The following is a 22,869-nucleotide window of genomic DNA, read 5'->3' on the forward strand; positions in this document are numbered from 1 at the left end:
AAAAAAAGAATTGCATGAATGAGGAAAATACATGAAAAAGAAAAATTAAAAATTAAACTGCTTGCAATGCAGCTTTTTTTCTGTAATGTATTTTCCATCATAGTTTTTCTTTAGCCCATATGTAAAAAGCATTGTTTCTGTTTAACAGAAAACCTGAAATAAATTATCAAAGGACCACAATAGTTGTAATAAACAGTTATAATATTTTTGGGGGAAATTAAGCCTTTCAGTTTAAATTAAGGGTTATAAAATGATTGCAATTGCTCCTTTGTTTTCTCCAGAAGACAAAAACACAGTTTTGTTGGTAGATGTAGTAATGGTAGGTCACAAAGCTGAAACAGAGGTGCAGAGTTACAGCCTGCTCGAAGAAGGTGGCTGAGACACAACTGATTAAGCAATGCACAGTTGGTCATTTAGCAGGAGCGATAAGCAGTCTCATTGAAAGTCTCTGAGGAAAAGGAGGGAATTCATACCTCTACCAGTTTCAACATGGGAATGAAGAGGAAGAAAAAAGACCATTTTAGCGTGCAATGCACCACAGCTGTAGAGATACTTTAGGTTAGGCCATAGGGTATAGAAAGTTCCCCCTATGCTTAAGTATAATTTAAAGGGACCTCATGCATCCTCCACTGCAGCTGCTTTTCTTTTACGGCCTTTCGCTTCCTCCTGGGGTTGGGCTTTAAAACACTCTTCTGAATGGATATAATGCAGGGCCATTTCACTGTAGGCCTCCAAAATCCTTTGACGCTCTTCAGGCGTGAAGTCTACAGAGTAAGGATGCACCTGAACAATGTGGCGCTTAATTGTGCTGACTTTTAGGGTGGCCAGTGTACCACCACATACCATGCAGATAAGGCCCTGCCGACGACAGTCATAGTCCATCATGAATTCGGTGCGCCAACGGACCTGGTAGCTCCGCTTGGCACTATTACACGGTGGAGGTAGAGAAGCGGTAGGCTTAGAAGGCTTGGAGATGGTTGGAAGAATTATTTCAGTGCGTGGAGTGCAGGCTGCTGTACTGGTCCCATCTGTTTCGGAGGTTGTTGAGTCTTCTGTATTGAAAAAATAAAGTAATATCAAAATAAGCAAACGTTTGATTCAAACTGGCATATGAAAACGTAATTTCTTCACAACAGATCTAGCTGAATGCTACAGAGCAACTGTATTAAAATAAAACCCACCCCTAGCTGTACAAAAGGCACTGTCTGATACCTATACTCATTCTATCCTGGCTACCACTCAGGTCATTGTTGGAAATATCAGTAATACCCTGTCATCCCAGAATGCAGTAATAAGTGCCTGAACAGTCACTTGCTGTGCTGGAGTGCAATCACATGGGGCAAGGTCGTGATCATAGAGTCAGACTAGAGCTGGACGATTCTGGATAAAATGAGAATCACAATTTGTTTGCGTAACCACTTCTTGACCGGGCCCATTTCTGACACGTTTACAAGTTTAAATCTGTATTTTTAGCTAGAAAATTACTTAGAATCCCCAAACATTTTATGTATTTTTTGTCCCACGGTATTTGCGCAGCGGTCTAACGCGTGTTTTTTTTTTTTTAAATTTCACTGCAGTAAAGTTAGCCCATTTTTTTTGTATATTGTGAAAGATGATGTCACGCCGAGTAAATAGATACCCAACATGTTATGGTTTAAAATTGCGCACACCCGCGGAATGGCGACAAACTACGGTACATAAAAATCTCCATAGGCGACACTTTAAAATTTACCAGTTACCAGTTTAGAGTTCTAGTAGCTCTTTTCTTAGAATTATTGCTCTTGCTCTGGCGATTGCGGCGATACCTCACGTGTGGTTTGAACAGCGCTCTCATTTGCAGGCACAATTTACTAATGCGTTTTCTTTTGCGTGCGAGCTCACGGCGACGGGGTGCTTTAAACATTTTTTTTTCCTATTTATTTTAATTTTTTTTTTATTTTGGCACAGTTTTTAAAAAACAAAAAAAATCTGATCACTTTTATTGCTGTCACAAGCAATGTAAACATCCCTTGTGATAGTAATAGGCAGTGACAGGTATTCTTTATGGAGGGAATGAGGTGTCTAAAAGACCCCAGACCCCTCCACTGCACTTCAATGTATTCAAAATGCCGAAATCTGCATTTTTGAATACTGAGTTTTTTAAATTCGACCCCTTTAGCTGCTGAGTAACCCAGACATGACGTCATCACGCCGCTTCCAGGTTACATCGGAGACCCGATCAAAGCCGAATTCGGCTTTGATCGGGACTCCAACCAGCCGGCGGATGTGTCGGCTGTTTTTTCGCGTTTCCCGGCGTCCCCTCCCGCTCCCTGAGATAACGGCCGAGCGGCTCCCGAGCCGCATCGGCTGTTATTACCTGAAAGCCGACCGCTGGCTCTAAAAAAATGGTACCAGGATTATGCCTCTAGCTGCAGGCATCACCCCGGTACAACCACTAGGGCTACATCGATTCACGTGAAATGGTTAAAATAAAGATCACGATTCTCTCACAATTCTCGGATCAACATCATCTATCTCATTATACAAAAAAATTGGGCTTACTTTACGGTTTTGTTTTGTTTTTTTTTTTTAATTCACTGAAGTGTGTTTTTTACACAAAATAAATTTTGTGTGACATAAAATATTGCAATGACTGCCATTTTATTCTCTAGGGTCTCTGCTAAAAAAAAAAAAAAAAAATTTATATATATATATATATATATATATATATATATATATATATATATATATATATATATATATATATATATATATATATATATATATATATATATATATATATATATATATATATAATTTGGGGGTTCTGAGTAATTTTCTAACAAAAAAATACTGAACAAGAAAATTGTATAGTGTATGGCCAGCGTTAGTCTTTAAGTGGTTAAACTGACCTCATTTACTGACTGTTAATCCCTTTGATCTAAAAGAACCATGATACAAGGTTTCTCCTCATCTTTCAGGGCTGAACAATGTTGTGATAAACTTTGCCGACTGTTTTTTTTTTTTTCTTTGACAGCTGTGAGCAGAGAACGGCTCTGCGGTGAATCATGGAAATGCTGAATGTAGATCGTGAGGGGGTTGAATATAGATTGCAATTTATAATGAATAATCGTGCAGCTCTGTCAGACAGAATCAGGGATGGTTAAGTATGGACACTGAAAGATGCCCACTGTACAGCAACGGGTTTAGTCCTGTGTTATTTAGGAACACAAAGTTTATGTCAGGGCAAAATAAAAAATGCAATACATCTCTGTAATACATGTAAATTTCCCACTAAAGTACAGAACATTATCTATTGATGTGTAAGAAATATACTCACCTCCTAAGTCCTGGTATGGGTTAATAATGCACATCATTTTTGTGCAGTGAATTGTGTTAGCCCTGTCCAAATGTATTTTGCCAAACTACCTAAAGCCTAAGTGCAGCCAAAATAAAAAACAGAGCTGCATGTAGGACTGTGCAAACAGAACTGTCTTGAAGGTGGATACCACCAGACTCCGAACCTGTATGCAAGTCAGGAGAGAGAACTGTTCGTGTGACAGCAGCTGAAGAATCACGGCCTCTGGTCCTTGAAGAATGTCAAGAATGTCACACAATCCCTGATGATGTCAGATGTCTCTGAGGAAACGTGTTGGGTTACGGGATAGCGTGACATGTCACTTCCGCCGTTTGGAACGCAGGTGGAGCACAAGGGGCATCCCTGCCTGTCCTTAAGAGTTTTTTTTCCATCTCTAAGATTGTAAGTGTTTTTAATCTTGTAATTTTCAAATAAATGTTACGGTACTACACCACGGAAGCCTCTCTCTCGTCTCCCTTGGATGTGAATCCTCGAGATGATGCGGATGATGATTTAATATACTTTCCCACCCTTTTGTGTGTTAAACTACCTTCGATATGGCCTAACATTGTGGTGGAGGTGTGTGCTATCTTGGATTATCTCTATCTGTGAGTTATATACTTACCTTTGGTAAGTAGGCATTGCTACTGGTGGTGGATTTAGACACATTATCTACACACTACTTTCGTGTGAGCCCCTCTGAAGAGCGATCCACAAGTCTTTTCACGTGTGAACCACATTCTGTGATGATTATGGACAATATGTGTTAAATTCATTCACAATATGGACATTATATGTTTTATGTAGTGCACAGTATTTCTTCCTTTTGCACTAATTCATCACATTGGTGGTATATGGATATTATTTATTAATTTTCCAGCACTTTTATTTATTTAATCAATCACAATCTGTTATAATTATATTCATACAATTTGATTAATTCTCTTACGCACTATATATATATATATATATATATATATTTATTGGCACTTATTCGCTTTATATTTTAGCGTAGTTTGGCAAGGTACCGTTAAGATTAGGAGCTGACCGGTTTTTAGAAGTTTACATTCCCTAGACCCGGGGTCCTCAATAGGCGTACTCCGGGCCGCCTCCGGACCCACACGCACTTAAATCTGGACAGCCGAAGCGGTCTGCTTCCTTCTGTCATCAGCGGGGGGGGGGCAGAATTGAGAGGATCGGGAGGATCGGAGTGGCTGTGTCTTACACTTGCAGCGCTGCATGATTACAAAAAGCCGAGTTCTTCTGCGGCGGAGAGGATGTCCTACAAAGTCCCGCCTCCTGGGCCGGCTCTTACCTATGATAGACAGAACACTGGTGACGTCTATCATAGGAGTCGGTGTCCAGGAGGCGGGACTTTGTAGGACATCCTCTCCGCTGGGTAAGAACTTGTACTTGGCTTTTTGTTATCATGCAGCGCTGCAAGTGTAAGACACAGCCACTCCGATCCTCTCAATTCTGCCCCCCGCTGATGACAGAAGGAAGCAGACCGCTTCGGCGGTCCAGATTTATGGGGGTACGCACACTGGTCAATCTGCATTAATGGGGGCACGCACACTGGTCAATCTGCATTAATGGGGGCACGCACACTGGTCAACCTGCATTAATGGGGGCACGCACATGGTCGCCCTGCATTAATGGGGGCAAGCACATGGTCGCTCTGCATTAATGGGGGCACGCACATGGTCGCTTTGCATTAATGGGGGCATGCACACTGGTCAATCTGCATTAATGGGGGCACGCACACTGGTCAATCTGCATTAATGGGGGCACGCACACTGGTCGCTCTGCATTAATGGGGGCACGCACACTGGTCAATCTGCATTAATGGGGGCACGCACACTGGTCAATCTGCATTAATGGGGGCACGCACACTGGTCAATCTGTATTAATGGGGGCACGCACATGGTCGCTCTGCATTAATGGGGGCACGCACATGGTCGCTCTGCATTAATGGGGGCACGCACACTGATCACTCTGCATTGAATGGGGGCAAGTTTTGGGGAATGCCTTTTTTTGTTGTTGGCGTTATGTATTTGGAATTTGACGGTCACTTTTCCGGACCTCGGACTGAATGGAAAATTTGTAAGTGGACCTTTCAAGTTTACATTTGAGTACCCCTGCCCTAGACCTTTGGTCTTTACAACCAGCAGCTTTTCATTTTATTTTTATTTTATTTTTGTTTATTAGAGCACAGTTAAGACAATTTTAAAAGCAAATGAGGTAATTGGCGCTGCCTAAAAATGTATGAAAGGTTGAATAAAACCAATAAATCAATAACTAGGGTGCAAAGAATTTCTGAGATAAAAAATAACAGCAGCTCAATACATAGAGAATCTCTCAGATATAAATGAATATAAAGTGCAAATTGTAAATCAATATGATCACAGATCAATATATATGCACATGTGATTTATACAAACATATAGAGTGCAAATTAGTGCAGAGACAGTGCGCGCAACCCAAAAAATTATATGTATATTAACAATCCATATAAAAAATAGTGAAGAAAGCCAGTGGGGAAATCTGGCCAGTGAATTAACGAAAATAGATATTAAACTTTTATCTGTAAAAGGGATATCTGTGCAACAATATCATGAAAAATAAATATAATAAGTGAATTGGTGCAATAGATATGGAATAAGGTGCAGTATAATCAAAAAATAATATATAATAATAGTGAATAATACTAAAGTGCTTGTTAGTGCAAATAACTCAATTTTATGAAAGTGTTAAATTACAAGGACCCATAAAAAATATGTATAAAAGGATTAATCTATGGTTATGATCGAAAAACAGGTAATTCATTTGGTCGGATCGATTGGAAAAAAAAGTCCATAAAAGTTCAATAAAGGGTGAGCTGTGGCAATATTCTACTCCGTGGGTGTTTTGTAGTGCTCCAGTAGTATAAGTGCCGGGTGTGGGGACAGTGCACCCCTCTTGTTCCCAATTTATCCCGCACTCACCAGATAATCACACCCCTACAGGGGTATCAAGCATATAGGACCAAGATCCACTATCCGGTCATAAGGTATACGTGTATGCTGATCCTTCTGGTGCAACCCTCTTGGAGCCGTATGGATCGTGGATGTCAAAGCACTTTACTATTATTCACTATTATTATATATTATTCTTGATTATACTGCACCTTATTCCATATCTATTGCACCAATTCACTTATTATATTTATTTTTCACTGGCTTTCTTCACTATTTTTTATATGGATTGTTAATATACATATAATTTTTTGGGGTGCACGCACTGTCTCTGCACTAATTTGCACTATATATATTTGTATAAATCACATGTGCATATAGATTGATCTGTGATCATATTGATTTACTGTTTGCACTTTATATTTATATTCATTTATATCTGAGAGATACTCTATGTATTGAGCTGCTGTTTGCACTTATATTTATTTTTTATCTGAGAAATTCTTTGCACCCTAGTTATTGGTTTTATTCAACCTTTCATACATTTTTAGGCAGCGCCAATTACCTCATTTGCTTTTATAATTTTAATATTGACTTTATAGTCTATATTTTAGGGGTAGGCAGCAGCCTTTCTAACCATTTTCTCCATAGCGCGGATATTATTGTTGTTTTTTACAGTTAAGACAATTTGTCCAGTTTGAGCGGGTAGTGGTTATTCCACTCTTATACCCCTAAAGAGGAGGGACCACCCCGGTGAGAAATAAAAATCAGACCCAAGTAATTCCATTCCCTGGACAGGGATAGGGGGAAACTTAGGTAGTTTGGACGTCGCCCAAACCTTTGCAGGAATTAAATCTGCACAAGGAGACTCCAGACCAAAAAGACCTGAGAAAGACAACCTTTCAAATAGACAAAACCCCAAGACAAACCCCAAAAGAAACATTTTGTGGACCTCCTTGAAGCTCACAAAAGGGGTCCACAAGGCTGGAAACCAGCGCAGATGTCCCCCCACCCAAATAATGGGTGAGGGCAGACCTTCATGCTAAAGGGGTCTTGTCTGTGGGTCCGGAGAAGCTAGCTCTAGGCTTACCAGACTAAAGTTGCTTGGAATCTCCCGGGGAAGATTTGAAAGATCCATTTTCCCTATTCTCAGTCCCAGAGGCACAAAACAATTTTCTATAGGCCTAGAAGGTACTCCCCCCCCCCCCCCCCGTGATACCCTTAATGATGTCATCCATGATAGCCTAAAACAGGCGATTGCCTTGAAAGGGCAGATTAATGAGAACTTTTTAGAGGCTTGGTCTATGGACCAATTCTTAAGCCACAGCATATCAACAGCAAAAAAACTAGGGCAGAGCATATTGCACACATAATTAACGATGATGGGGGGATGGTTACAGAGGACACTGAAAAAGCAACCGTGCTGAATGCTTTTTTCTCGTCAGTCTTAACACAGGAAACGGAGGGGTACACTGACCATGACTGTATGGTTAGTAGTAATACACAGGACTTGCCACTATGGCTAACAGAGGGTGAAATCAGGGAAAGGCTGGATAAACTTAACACAAACAAATCACCAGGCCCGGATAGCGTACATCCGAGAGTACTCAAGGAACTCAGTAAGGTTATATCCAGACCACTGTTCCTGATCTTTGCTGACAGTATTAGGACAGGAGATGTACCAGGGGATTGGAAGAAAGCTAACGTGATTCCGATATTCAAAAAGGGCCATAGGAAATTATAGGCCTGTCAGTTTGACATCAATAGTATGTAAACTTCTGGAGGGGATGATAAGGGACTATATCGTAGAGTTTGCTAAAGACAACAACATCATCAGCAGTAATCAGCACGGGTTTACAAATGGGCGTTCTTGTCAAACCAATCTCTTAGCATTCTACGAGGAGGTAAGCTGTGAGCTAGATAGGGGGAGACCAGTGGATGTGGTGTACTTGGATTTCGCTAAGGCGTTTGATACAGTTCCCCACAAGCGCTTAATTTATAAAATAAGGTCTGCAGGTATCGACAGCAGAGTTTGCTCTTGGATACGGAATTGGCTTAAAGGGCGTGTTCAAAGGGTGGTAATAAACAGCGCATACTCAGACTGGTCTGAGGTTGTAAGCGGGGTGCCCCATGGCTCAGTCCTGGGACCGACCTTGTTCAATTTATTCATAAACAGCATTGAGGACGGGATCAGTAGTGCGTTATCAGTTTTTGCAGATGACACAAAATTGGCCAGGGCAATAACTGCACAGCATGAAGCAGATATCCTACAGAATGACCTGGACAAAATTACAGAGTGGGCAACGACATGGCAAATGAGGTTTAACGTGGAGAAGTGTAAGGTTTTGCACTTGGGGACTAAAAACATAAAAACACAATACACGTTAGGAGGGGAACCCTTGGGGGAATCAAAAATGGAGAAGGATCTGGGAGTCTTGGTTGATGATAGATTAGGCAACAGCATGCAATGTCAAGCGGCAGCTGCCAAAGCCAGCAGAATATTAGCATGCATAAAGAAAGGGATGTATTCCAGAGATAAGACTATAATCCTTCCACTTTATAAAACTCTGGTCCGACCGCATCTGGAGTATTCTGTCCAGTTCTGGTCGCCAGTCCTCAGGAGGGATGTGTTGGAGCTGGAGAGAGTCCAGAGAAGGGCAACTAAACTAATTAGGGGATTGGAGGACCTTGACTATGAAGAGCGTCTACAATCGCTCGATTTATTCTCCCTGGAGAAGAGACGTCTGAGGGGGGACATGATAGCAATTTATAAATATCTTAATGGGGATCCCAGCTTAGAAAAAAAGCTGTTCATTCGAAGGGATTGCATGAGGACTCGAGGGCATACAATGCGATTAGAGGAGAAGCGTTTTAACCACAGGCAACGTTGGGGGGTTCTTTACTGTTAGGGCTACAAGATTGTGGAATTCTCTACCACAAGAGGTGGTTTTCTGCGGGCTTTCAAAAGACTCTTAGACTTACATCTCAAGGATCAGAACATCCAGGGGTATGAGAGATGAGTACAGCCACACACACCTACACAGGTTGAACTGGATGGACTATTGTCTTTATTCAACCTACCTACTATGTAACTATGTAGCATGCGACTAATCACCACTGCTGAAACAGAAAGCACAGGAGCTGTATCCAAAACTGCATAACCAATAAATTGCAGCCCATGGACCAACTAAATCAACACAAGCTGCGGGAACCTGTTCACCACCCAGACCCTGGCGCAAAAGCTTTGCCCATTCAGATAGGGCCTGAGACACCAGGGCTAAGGCGAAGACTGCCCGCAATGCTGAACCAGCCATAGTAAACATGCTGCGTGCCACAGCCTCTGTTTTCCTGTCAGCTGGGTTTTTAAAGGATGGGGATTCATCTACTGGGATCATAGTTACTTTATTCAACCTGGAAAGAGGAGGGTCCACCACTGGTGGACTAGTCCATTTTTTTAAAAGTGACTCTTCAAAAAGGGTAACCACAGCAAAACGTTTGGGGACCACAAAGGGTAACTTTGGTTGTTCCCATTCCTTACAGGAAAACCTGCGAAAATAAGGCACATAAGGAAACACTTTGAGTGCGAGGTGACTTATGCGTACCAAAAGACACAGGCCATGTCTGTGGCTATATCAGCCGCATCCTCCATTTTTAAAGTTTCACGCAGTGCAGTATAAGTGCGTCTATTTTTTTCATTCACTGCTCCAACCATGAATGAATCATCCTCATTATCTAATGGATCTGGGGTGTGATATTAAGCCCCCCTGGACGGGCCACGTCCACGGTGGCATCAGGCTCAGAATCAGATGAGACAGACTGAGCGGGGGAAGGCAGGGGACACTTCCTCCTGGGCCTTTGCCTTTACGCCACTTCCACCCGGGATACTAAGGACTGCAGGTCCACCGTCAGTGCAACCATGGGAAGCTGGGGTTCCGAGGGACCTACCACCTCCATGAGGGGTCAGTGGGGAAGATGTGACCATGAGGGTCCAAAAAGAAAGGAAGACCTTGCAGTACAGAAACGATCTTTTGGCACCACTCCCCACAAAGCTCAGGGTAACTATCAGCAGGGAGAGAGAGATAACAGGGACCCCCAAGGACTCACCATACTGCCGGAGGAACGCTGAGAACTCGGACCCCGCAACACCTTGGACACCATCCCTTTTCATATGTCCCAGGCACAAGAAGAGCAAACTGAAGAGGAATAGGAGCTTTGGCATCCCCACAAGGCTTTAGTCGTCTCCAGCGTCTCCCGGACTAAGAGAAAATGGATGCTGTGACACCGGGCTACACAAACATGGCCGAAAGCCAGAGACCAGCTAGACCAAGGGCTTCCATGACGTCATCTCACTTCTCCAACGTGGCTGCTGGCAGCTACAGACACTGAAGCATGCTGCCAGGATTTTCCCTGCGCCCTCTGCAACGTTGTGCCCTCTGCAAGGGAACCCCCCCTCCCCCAAAGGTACTGTGCTCCACAGACAGGACACACTTTAGGGGAGACTCCTCTGCGCACTCTGCACTGGGACCCTGCATGCACCTAGGGGTCTCCTATGCTGCAACCCCTCCAGACTACCAGGGCAGGACACACACTATCCTGGGACCCTTACAGAGTGGGGATAGCGGGGGAGACCCCAGGTCTGGACGGGGGGGGGGGGAGAGTGGGGGAAGCCCAGCTCACTGAGGGATTTTAGAATGAGAGGAGGGAACCTGCAGGAAGGCCCGACCATCCCTTGAGTTTACCCACGTCCACCCCAAAAAACACTAAAAGGGGAGGAGGGGGAACTGTGCTTACCCTGCGACTCGGACCAGCGCCTGGTCGTATACAACCCTGCAAGATGTTTAACTTGTGTGCCAGCCTCTGTCCATGTTGCGGCCGACCTAGCATGTAGCTGGGGTCTGCATGCGCTTGCTGGCTGGGCTGGGGGACCACTGGATCTAGATTATCCAGCCTGTCGCCAAGCAACAGCAGTTGATTGCAGATCACCAAAGGGAAAAAAATTAAATAAAAAAGATGCAAGGAAGGAGAGCAAATTGCTAGGCCCAGAGATCACAGCAGGGAGCCTACAGTATCTCACAAAAGTGAGTACACCCCTCACATTTTTGTAAATATTTTAACTTTTCATGTGAAAACACTGAAGAAATTACACTGTGCTACAATGTAAAGTAGTAAGTGTACAGCTCGTATAACAGTGTAAATTTGCTGTCCCCTCAAAATAACTCAACACACAGCCATTAATGTCTAAACCGCTGGCAACAAATGTGAGGAAAACCCCTAAGTGCAAATGTCCAAATTGGGCCCAAAGTATCAATATTTTGTGTGGCCACCATTATTTTCCAGCTCTGCCTTAACCCTAGCCCTCTTAGGCATGGAGTTCACCAGAGCTTTACAGGTTTCCACTGGAGTCCTCTTCCACTCCTCCATGAGGACATCACGAAGCTGGTGGATGTTAGAGACCTTGCGAGCCTCCGCCTTCTGTTTGAGGATGCCCCACAGATGCTTAATAAGGTTTAGGTCTGGAGACATGCTTGGCCAGTCCATCACCTTTACCCTCAGCTTCCTTAGCAAGGCAGTGGTCGTCTCGGAGGTGTGTTTGGGGTCATTATTTTGGAAAATTGCCCTGCGGTAGTCTCTCCGAAGAGAGGGGATCATGCTCTGTTTCAGTATGTCACAGTACATGTTGGCATTCATGGTTCCCTCAATGAACTGTACCTCCCCAGTGCCGGCAGCACTCATGCAGCCCCAGACCATGACACTCTGACCACCATGCTTGACTGTAGGCAAGACACACTTGTCTCTGTACTCCTCACCTGGTTGGCGTCACACACACTTGACACCATCTGAACCAAATAAGTTGATCTTGGTCTCATCAGACCACAGGATGTGGTTCCAGTAATCCATGTCCTTAGTCTGCTTGTATTCGGCAAACTGTTTGCAGGCTTTCTTGTGCATCATCTTTAGAAGAGGCCTCCTTCTGGGACGACAGCCATGCAGACCAATTTTATGCAGTGTGCGACGTATGGTCTGAGCACTGACAGGCTGACTCCCCACCCCTGCAACCTCTGCAGCAATAAATATACAATAAGTTGCGCTAAAAATGTGACAAATGAACTAAATTAAATGTCCATATAAGTGTCCATAATAATGATAAATAGAGATGTCCTCACTGGAATCCCCTATGGTAGTATGCTTACCAAAACTCCGGTGCGTTGCCCGTGATTTGCAATGGCACCCCAGATGTTACCGCGATTCGGCAGGTGGAAAATTGCGGCAACATCGCACAGCGTTTGGGGTGCTATTGCAAATCACGGGCAATGCACATGCGTCCCGCGATTTGCAATGATTTCCGGATCGCAGGCGGAATCGCGGCGATTCTGCCCGCGATCAATACGCTGACATGTGAATGCAGCCTTAGGGGTTGCAGTGAAGATTCTCAGAGGACCATAATGCGTTGGAATTCATAAAATAAAAACAAAAACAAACGCCATAGCGTAAAACCAAACAAACAAAAAATGGGTGAATAAGAAAGGAGCACTCACAATTGAAAAGTGTACCACCTTCACCATAAATAATAAAAGGGAACACCAAAGTGTAGAACTTGTGCGGGTACTTCTTACCAAAAATTAAGTATAAACTGCTTTATAATTAGGAAATTATGTATGCCTACATAGTGTCAGCAATCTGAAAGCCTCTTACCGGATGATAAATGGACTTGCACATAAACCAGATTTTATGCTTATGCGCCTTTTTTCCATTGCATATTGCTGATACACGATCAAGCCTCACATCACTCTAGGCCTTTATTGGAGCCATCTGAGTCTTATTTGCCCGGACCGCGAGATCATATTTGACATCTGGTTTATGTGCAAGTCCATTTATGATCCGGTAAGAGACTTTAAGATTGGTGGTGGATCTCACTGGCCCCTGTTTGCTGACACTATCTAGGCATACCCTAATTTCCTAATTATAAAGCAGTTTATATTTAATTTTTGGTAAGAAGTACCCGCACAAGTTCTACACTTTGGTGTTCCCTTTTATTATTTATGGTGAAGGTGGTACACTTTTCAATTGTGAGTGCACCTTTCTTCACCCATTTTTTGTTTGTTTGGTTTTACGCTACGGCGTTTGTTTTTGTTTTTATTTTATGAATTCCAACGCATTATGGTCCTCTGAGAATCTTCACTGCAACTCCTAAGAGGCATCCAGGCTCTCATCCTTATTAGGATATCCTGATTTCTTTTGGCACTATCTATACAGTGTTTTGGTAAGTATACTACCAGAGGGGATTTCAGTGAGGGACATCTCTATTTATCATTATTATGGACACTTATATGGACATTTATTTTAGTTCATTTGTCACATTTTTAGCGCAACTTATTATATATTTATTACTTTAGGGTGCGGTCATACTTGAAGTTGCAGCTATTGATATATTTGCACTAGCCCGGTTATCTTTTTGTGTTTTTTAACCTCTGCAGCAATGCTGGCAGCACTCATACGTCTATTTCCCAATGACAACCTCTGGATATGACGCTGAGCACGTGCACTCAATTTCTTTGGTCGACCATGTGGAGGCCTGTTCTGAATGGAACCTGTCCTGTTAAAGCCCTGTATGGTCTTGGCCCCCATGCTGCAGCTCAGTTTCAAGGTCTTGGCAATCTTCTTATAGCCTAGGCCATCTTTGTGTATGGCAACAATTCTTTTTTTCAGATCCTCGGAGAGTTCTTTGCCATGAGGTGCCATGTTGAACTTCCAGTGACCAGTATGAGAGAGTGAGAGCAATAACATCAAATTTAACACAGCTGCTCCCCATTCACACCTGATACCTTGTAACATTAATGAGTCACATGACACCGGGGAGGGTAAATGGCTGATTGGACCCAATTTGGACATTTTCACTTAGGGGTGTACTCACTTTTGTTGCCAGCGGTTTAGACATTAATGGCTGTGTGTTGAGTTATTTTGAGGGGACAGCACATTTACACTGTTATACAAGCTGTACACTCACTACTTTTCATTGTAGCAAAGTGTAATTTCTTCAGGGTTGTCACATGAAAAGATATAATAAAATATTTACAAAAATGTGAGGGGTGTACTCACTTTTGTGAGATACTGTAGGTCCATACTCCTGACTAGACAGATTAAAACTGATTACCTAGAGCAGAGAGGGGGGCTTATATACCAGCTGAGGACCGCCCATGGCCGTAGCCAAGTTTTTTTGTTCTGCCTAGTCCTACTCCTGGAGTTATGATTTATGGAGCAATGTGTCCGGCGATGAACGAAAGAGAAAATGGGTTATATACTGTGTTTGCATTATAATGTAGGCTGTATTAAAAAAAAAAAAAGAAAAAAAAAAAAAACATATAAAAACAATGTGTGTGCAAATATTGTGTAACATACTGCAACAATCACCATTTTTTTTCTCTAGGACCTCTGCTAAAAAAACATTTAAAATGTTTGGGGTTGTAAATATTTTACTAGCAAAACAAAAAATACAGATTTTTACATATGGGAGAGAAATGTTAAAATTAGCCTGGGTGGAAACTGGTTAAAGCTGAGTTCCGGCCTGAAAAAAAAAATGTAAATAAAAATACCCCCGGGACAGTCAGGGCTAGTGCATTTCAGAATGGATAGCCTCTGAACTGTCCCAGGTTGCACTTACCTTTTAGAAGAAATAAATACTTACCTTGAATTTCTTGTCCAGCGCTGCCATCTCAGGTGTGGGCAACTGAAGCTAGGGCGTCCTCTTCGGTCCCAGAATACCCTGCACCATGCCCAGAAGCTGTTTAGCAGTGAATGACGCGCCTGTGCCAGAACTGACGAGCAGGGCTGGTGCAGGCACACTGACTCCTGGGAGCAATGCCGTTTAGCTCCCAGGAGTCAACGCAACAAGAAAGTGACGGGGGACCGTGGCCACAGAGGGAGTAAGAGGAAGTAAGGTAAGTATATTTTCTTTAAAAACAAAGTAAGTGAATAAAATTTTTTTTTTAATTATCCAATTGTTTTACAGGTAATTTAGAGCAAGCGGACAGTGAAAAAAAAAATTTCAGGGTGGAACTCCGCTTTAATTCATTTTTAACCACTTTAATACAGGACACTTCCCTCCCTTCCCGCCCAGGCCAATTTTCCCCTTTTAGCGCTGTTGCATTTTGAATGACAATTGCGCGGTCATGCAACACTGTACCTACACCAAATTTATGTCATTTTCCCCCCACAAATAGAGCTTTATTTTGGTGGTATTTGATCACCTCTGGGTTTTTTCCTTTTTGCTAAACAAATAAAAAAAGACCGAAAAGTTTGAAAAAAAAAAAAAGTTTTTTTGTTTATGTTATACAATTTTGTAAATAAATAAGTTTTTTCCTGCACTGATGAGACTGCACTGAAAGGCACTGATGAGGAGGCACTGATGGGGTGGCACTGATGGGGTGGCACTGATAGGCGGCACTGATAGGCGGCACTGATATGCGGCACTGATATGCGGCACTGATAGGTAGCACTGATATGCAGCATTGGTGGGCACTGATAGGCGGCACTGCTGGGCACTGATAGGCGGCATTGATGGGCACTGATAGGTGGCACTGACGGGCACTGATAGGTGGCACTGACGGGCGCTAATGGGCACTGATAGGCGGCACTGGTGGGCACTGATGGGCGGCACTGATCGGCACTGATGGGCGCTAATGGGCACTGATAGGCGGCACCGGTGGGCAATAATGGGCACTGGTGGGCGACACTTAAGGATGGCAATGATGGGCACTTGTGGGCAGCACTGATAGGGAGGGCACTGGTGGGCAGCACTGATGGAGAGGGCACTGGCAGGCTCCCTGAGCCCTGATTGCCATCCCTGGTGGCCATAGTGGGCATCCCTGGGGTCATAGTGGGCATCCCTGGGGTCACAGTGGGCATCCCTGGTGGATCTAGTGGCATCCCCCCCCCCCGAGGGTCTGCACTGGTAATCAATGATCTGATTACCAGTGCCGACCCCCCCCCCTGTCAGGGGAGCCGCCGATCGGCGCTCCTTTACTCGTGCCTGTCAGGCACGAACTAAGGAAAGCCGATCAACGGCTGTTCCTATTTACTATGTGACCAGCCGTGATTGGACACGGCTGATCACATGGTAAAGAGCCTCCGTCAGAGGCTCTTTACCGAGATCGGAGATGCAGGGTGTCAGACTGACACCTCGCATCACCGATCGCCGCTCTGCACGCCCCCGGGGGGCGCCCAGAGCGGAGTTATCCTGCCGCCGTCATATGACGTCCGGTCAGGATAACACAACCACATTCCCGCCGTCATTTGCCTATAGGGCGGGCGGGAAGTGGTTAATATTCAAAGAAAACTCATCCATACGTGTATCCATGCTTTATTTTTGCAGTTTCCGAGGCCATGAAATGCCAAGATAGCGCAAAACCCCCCCCAAATAATCACTTTTCGGAAAGTAGACACCCTAAGCTATTTGCTGAGAGGCATATTAAGTCCATGGAATATTTTATATTTTGCCACAAGTATCGGGAAAATGCCATTTTTTTTTTATTTTTTTTTTACACAAAGTTGTCAGTAAATGATATATTGCTCAAATATGCCATGGGTATATGTGAAATGAACGGAGATACCACATGCGTGAGTCTTTTTGGCAGTCTAGCCACGTACAGGGCCCCGAAAACCAATCACCACCTTCAGGCTTTCGAAGGGCGTAAATTGTTGCTTTCACTCTTCACTACCTATTACAGTTTAGGAGGCCATGAAATGCCAAGACAGCACAACCCCCCCCCAAATTACCCCTTTTCAGAAAGTAGACACTCTAAGCTATTTGCCTCTTAGCAAATAGCTTGGGAGTGTCTCATTTCTAAAAAGGGGTAATTTGGGGGGGGGGGGTGTTTTAACTGTCCTGCCATTTTATTATTATTATTATATAGGATTTATATAGTGCCGACAGTTTACGCATCGCTTTAAAACTTGAGGGTAGACAATACACTTTAATACAGTAGGAATCAGAGGGCCCTGCTCGTTAGAGCTTACAATCTAATTTTATGCCCAATATTAGAAGCTTTTGCCACACATCACCCACTCTTCTAACCGCTTGAAGACCAAGCCTTTTCGGACACTTTTTGTTTGCATGAAAAAAATGTTTTTTAACTAGAAAATTATTTTGAACCCCCACACATTACATATTTTTTTAAAGCACAGACCCTACAGAACAAAATGATGGGTGTTGCAATTTTTTTTGTCACTCACAATTTGTGCAAGATTTTCCAAACGCAATTTTTTGGGAAAATAAAAACTCCTCCGACAGTCGCCGCCTCCTCTAAGTCATCACTGTTGGGTATTGTCTTCCCATCCGCAGGAATAGCTAGGCATATAGACTTAGTCCAAAGACAAAAGGCATTAGCATATCCACACCCATGGGGGCTGTCCCATCTGGTCAATACCCCCCATGCATCACCACTCCCAACTCAGTTTGGAGGGGGGGGGGCGGCGACTGTTGGAGGACTCTTACAGGTAAGATTTTACAAAAATTCCATTTTCTCTTACGTCCTCCGACAGTCGCCGCCTCCTCTAAGTCATCACTGTTAGGATGTCCCAAAGCAGTATAGACATGAGGGGTGGGAGACGCAACCGTAGAAAAGGCAAAGCAGTACCCACATCAGAGAAAGGAATCTTACATGCACCGTAAGAGAACCAACTGGGCAACAGAAAAAAAACAAATGCTCAACAGGAGCAACAGCCCAGGAAAGCAAATGCCAACAGCCAGGGACCCAGAAAAAAATTCAAGGGTCCATCATGGCACTGCCGCACAGAGAACTTTGCGGCCAAAAGAAGCATCAGCTGATGCCAGAACATCTACTTTGTAGAATTTGGAAAAGGTGTGCACCGACGACCAAGTCGCCGCCTTGCACACCTGGGCCACCGAGGCCTGATGCCAATAGGCCCAGGATGAACTCAGAGACCTGGTAGAGTGCGCCTTAACAGGGAAGGGTGGAACCCGTTCCTTCAAGGCGTAAGCCTGCTCAATGGTCTGTCTGATCCATTTGGCAATAGTCGCTGAGGACGCAGCCATGCCCTTCCGAGATACCTCAGGAAGGACAAACAGGGAATCCGTCTTCCGAAAGGATTCCGTAGACGACAGGTAAACCCTGATCGCCCTGACAACATCCAAGGAATGTAAGGCAATCTCCTTCGGATGTTTAGGCTTTGTACAAAGCGAAGGCAGGACAATGTCCTCATTAAGGTGGAACTCAGAGATTACCTTGGGAAGAAAGGATGGGGGTGGTCGCAAAACCACCTTATCCTTGTGAATTATCAAGTAAGGGGAGCGGCAAAACAACGCCGCCAGCTCCGACACCCTGCGAGCCGACGTGATCGCCACTAGAAAAGCAACCTTTTTCGACAGCAGAGGCAACGATATCTCCCTGATGTTTTCAAAGGGAGCACGCTGTAACACGGACAGAACCAAGTTCAAGTCCCATGGGGGTAAAGGCTCCTTCCTGGGAGGAGCCAAATGTCGCACACCTTGAATGAAGGTGCGCACCAAGGAATGAGACGCCACAGGGCGTTGGAAAAGGACAGCCAGTGCAGATACCTGGCCCTTTATCGTGGCCAGCGCCAGGCGCTGATCCACTCCAGACTGGAGGAAAGCCAAGATTCTCGACACCGAGTAAGAATGAGGGGAGAACCCCGTGGACTCACACCAGGCGAAATAGGCTTTCCAGGTACGGTAATAGATCTTACCAGAGTAGGATTTCCTAGCCTTGACCAGGGTAGGGATAACCTCAGGGGAGAGACCCTTGTCCTTCAAGACATGGGTCTCAACAGCCAGGCCGTTAAAGCCAGCGACTGTAAAGCAGGATGGAAGATCGGGCCTTGAGACAGGAGATTTTCCCGCAGAGGCAGACGCCACGGAGGCGCCACTGCCAGGTGAACAACGTTGGCGTACCAGGACCGGCGTGGCCAGTCCGGCACCACCAGAATCACCATGTGCGGTTCCGAGACCAATCTGCGAAGGAACCGGGATAGTAACTGAATCGGAGGAAAGGCGTACATCAGACGATACTGATGCCAAGGGGCCACCAACACATCCGAGGCGTCCGCCAACGGATCGCGCGTTCTTGCCACAAACCTTTCCACCTTTTGATTTATCCGGGATGCGAACAGATCCACGTCTGGGGATCCCCACCTCGCACACAGCATCTGAAAGACCTCCGGGTGTAGGGACCATTCTCCCTGGTCCAGGGTCTGGCGGCTCAGATAGTCGGCCTGCCAATTTTCCACACCCGGAATGTGAACTGCTGAGATCGCCGGGACATGAGTCTCAGCCCAAGACAGAATGTCGGTCACCTCCCGGGCCGCTCGAGCACTCCTGGTGCCCCCCTGGTGGTTGATGTAAGCCACCGCAGTAGCATTGTCTGTCTGTATGTGAACAGGCAGGCCCCGGAGACGGTCCGACCACTGGAAGAGACAGAGTTTGATCGCTCATAATTTCAGCACATTTATCGGGAGGGAGGACTCCTCCTCCGACCAAGTGCCCTGGGCAGACAGGTTGCCCAGGACTCCACCCTAGCACGACAGGCTGGCGTCCGTGGTAATCACCGTCCACACCAACGAACGGAAGGACTCGCCTTCCGCCACCGACGGGGACTGGATCTACCACAGAAGAGCCAATCTGGTCTGGCGACTCAAGGAGACATCCAGATCCAAGGACTGAGGTAGTCTGTCTCACCTGGCCAGGATCTCCGTCTGGAGAGCCCGCGTGTGGAACTGGGCAAAAGGAATCGCCTTGAAGGCCTAAACCATCAACCCCAGGCCCCGCATACAGGTCCTGAGTGATGAGGACAGATTGTCCCTGAGGGACCTGATCTCGTCCCACAAAGTCCAGGGGTTGTCCTCCAGCAAGAACACCTTTTGCCTGAGCAGAGTCCAGAACCATTCCCAGATAGGGAAGGCGAAGCGATGGAGACAACGCCGATTTTTGAACGTCGATGGTCCATCCGAACTCCTGGAGCGTCTGTACCGTGATGGACAGATCGCGCACAAGGTCCTGGCTGGCACGTGATCTCAGAAGCAGATCGTCCAGGTACCCCAGGACCGCAATGCCCTGGGCCCGCAGCAGGCCCAGAACCGGCGCCAACACCTTGGTAAACACCCTTGGTGCCGAAGCGAGACCGAAAGGTAACGCCACAAACTGGTAGTGGTCCTCTGCGATAGCAAACCGAAGGTACCGCTGATGACCCTCGAAAATGGGGATGTGCAGGTACGCATCCTTCAGATCTATCGAAGCCAGGAATTCTCCTGGACTCAAGGAGGCCACTACCGAACGGAGAGAGGCCATTCGAAACTTCTGAACACGCACGAATCGGTTCAGCGCTTTCAGGTCCAGAATAGGACGCACTTTGCCCTCCTTCCTGGGCACAGTGAACAGATTAGAATAAAACCCCCGAAACCTGTCCCGATGAGGCACCGGGACAATCACTCCCTGAGCAAGCAGGTCCTGCACCGCTTGATGCAAGTCCTGCAGACGCCCCGGAAGCAGATGGAGATTGGAGGGAAAGAATCTGTCCGCCGGCCGGGAAAGGAATTCGATCTTGTAACCTGATCGAACGATTTCCTGAACCCAGCCAAGGTTGGAGGAAACCATGCAAACGTCCCCCCACCCCTGAAACGGGTGAGGGCGCCCCTTCAGGCAGAGGCGGATTGTCCCGCCGAGCCAGCATTGCCGGCCTTCTGCTTACCCGCCCAGGGCTTCTTCTAGTTGCCCTGAGCCTTGAAGGGCTTGCCCTTGGATTGGTTCCGAAAGGCACGAAAGGACCCCTGATTGGATCTAGGCGCAGAACCCTGCTTGCCTCTGAAAGACTTGTTCTTCGGGTTCTGGGGAAGCATAGTGCTCTTGCCCCCCGTGACGCCTTTCACTAAGGTGTCCAATGCCTCGCCAAAAAGGCGAGAGCCAGCATAGGGAAAATCAGCAACAGTTTTCCTCGAGGACTGGTCGGCCGACCAGCTCTTCAGCCATATCAGTCGCCGATTAAGTACCGCGACACTAGAGAGGCGAGCCACCAAGGGAGCCTCATTTAAGGCTGCATCACACAAGTACATGACTCCTTGGTGGATCTGATCCACCATTTCCAGCCGGGCAGGCGGCACGTCATCAGACAGGGCTCATCCTCTAAATGCAAGGTTTCTTTAACAGAAACAATTAACTCATCCATGGTCGCCCGTTCTTCAGGTGACCCTGGGGAGGATGTATCAACACCCTCCATTTCAGCCTCCCCCTCAGACCCCGGGGGGGCTAAGGATGAGCGGGACCCTGAAAAGAGCACGCTCGCAGCAGCAGCCATATCCCCATCTGAATCAGAAGAGAGAGACAACCTGGGCCTCTTCCTTGCAGCCCGTTCAGACATCAGCATTTCCATATTTGCCACCAAAGTCGCTACTACAGCAGCCAGATCCGGTCACAGCGGAGCCACAGGAGAACTGGGGCCCCCCACTAAAGCTGGAAGAAACTTGCTTTCCTGAGAATCCATGGCTCAAGTTATCAGAACAAACTACAGTGCAAAAACGGTGTACTGTCCCCTTTAAGAACGCTGCGGTGTGCGCAGCCCACCGCTACTGCTACAGTGATGAAAGACCCCCAAAGGAGAAAAGAAACTGAGCCAGAAGCGATATACAGAGGGAAATTGACAGGGATAACCTGCAGAGCCCGCAGAGTGTTGCTACCAGTGTCCTTGCTGCTGATGGAAAGGAAGTGCTGCTGGAGAGGGCTGGACTATATGCCAGACCCTGGGAAAATGGCTGCCCCATAGGGATGCATTGGAGGCTACGCCAAAATGGCCGCCGACATGCGGCCGGACAGATCGTTCCACCGCCCACAAAATGGCGGCAGATGGCGCCAAAATGACATGCAGGATCAGCCCAGAGGAGCTACACATGTGTGCCCATAGCAAAGATGGCGGACCGCTCGAAAATGCACCGCTGCGGTCGCCGCAAAAACATAAACGTCTGCACCCCCAACAATGCACCTAGGTGACACAGGGACAGGGACCCCCAGGCAACATACACATCTGCACAAGCGATCCCCGCAGGGATCGCACAGGGAGTCACACAGGCACAGACACGGGGAACACACAGCAACACAGACTGCCACCCCAGACAGAGGCCCCACACAGAAAAGTACTTACCTGTACCAGATGGCGTGGGGAGCCTCAATGCACGGAAAACCTCTGTCCTCATCTGACAGGGAGTGCCGTGAGCCAGGGACATGACGCTGCAGCACCGCAGACAAGTCCTGTGAGGTAGCCACCTCACGGCTGCATCCCTGTAGCGAATAGGGATGGGTCGTTCGTAATGCCAGGGCGAACCATAGCTGAATGCTCGGTGGCAGGCTGGGGGTCCATCTGACCCTTTTGCTCTGGAGAACCAGGGCGGCCAGTCCGAATCCCAGCACCGCATGATCCATCTTCATCCGAAGAGAAGACTAACACTAGAAGCTGACAAAATAAACAGCTAGTAAAGTAAGAGAAAAAAACTGACATTTTCAAAGAAAATCAAATAAAAGATTAGGAAGGCTGAGACTGAAGCCTGACTATTCCTGAC

The 22,869-nt window shown here is 46.1% G+C and overlaps 1 protein-coding gene across 1 annotated transcript in view; it reads right to left on the reverse strand.

The window, feature by feature from the left end:
* Positions 1-245: 245 nt before the first annotated feature.
* Positions 246-22,869, reverse strand: part of ZFTA (zinc finger translocation associated) — a 123,613-nt gene continuing 100,989 nt past the window's right edge. Inside the window, exon 6 of the mRNA XM_082269656.1 lies at positions 246-1,052. Within this exon, the coding sequence (XP_082125782.1) occupies positions 616-1,052 (437 nt within the window). The 3' untranslated portion in view covers positions 246-615. The remainder of the gene's footprint in view (positions 1,053-22,869) is intronic.

Source organism: Pelophylax lessonae, assembly GCF_965119305.1.
Source record: "Pelophylax lessonae genome assembly, chromosome: 10".
Classification (NCBI taxonomy): Eukaryota; Metazoa; Chordata; class Amphibia; order Anura; family Ranidae; genus Pelophylax; species Pelophylax lessonae.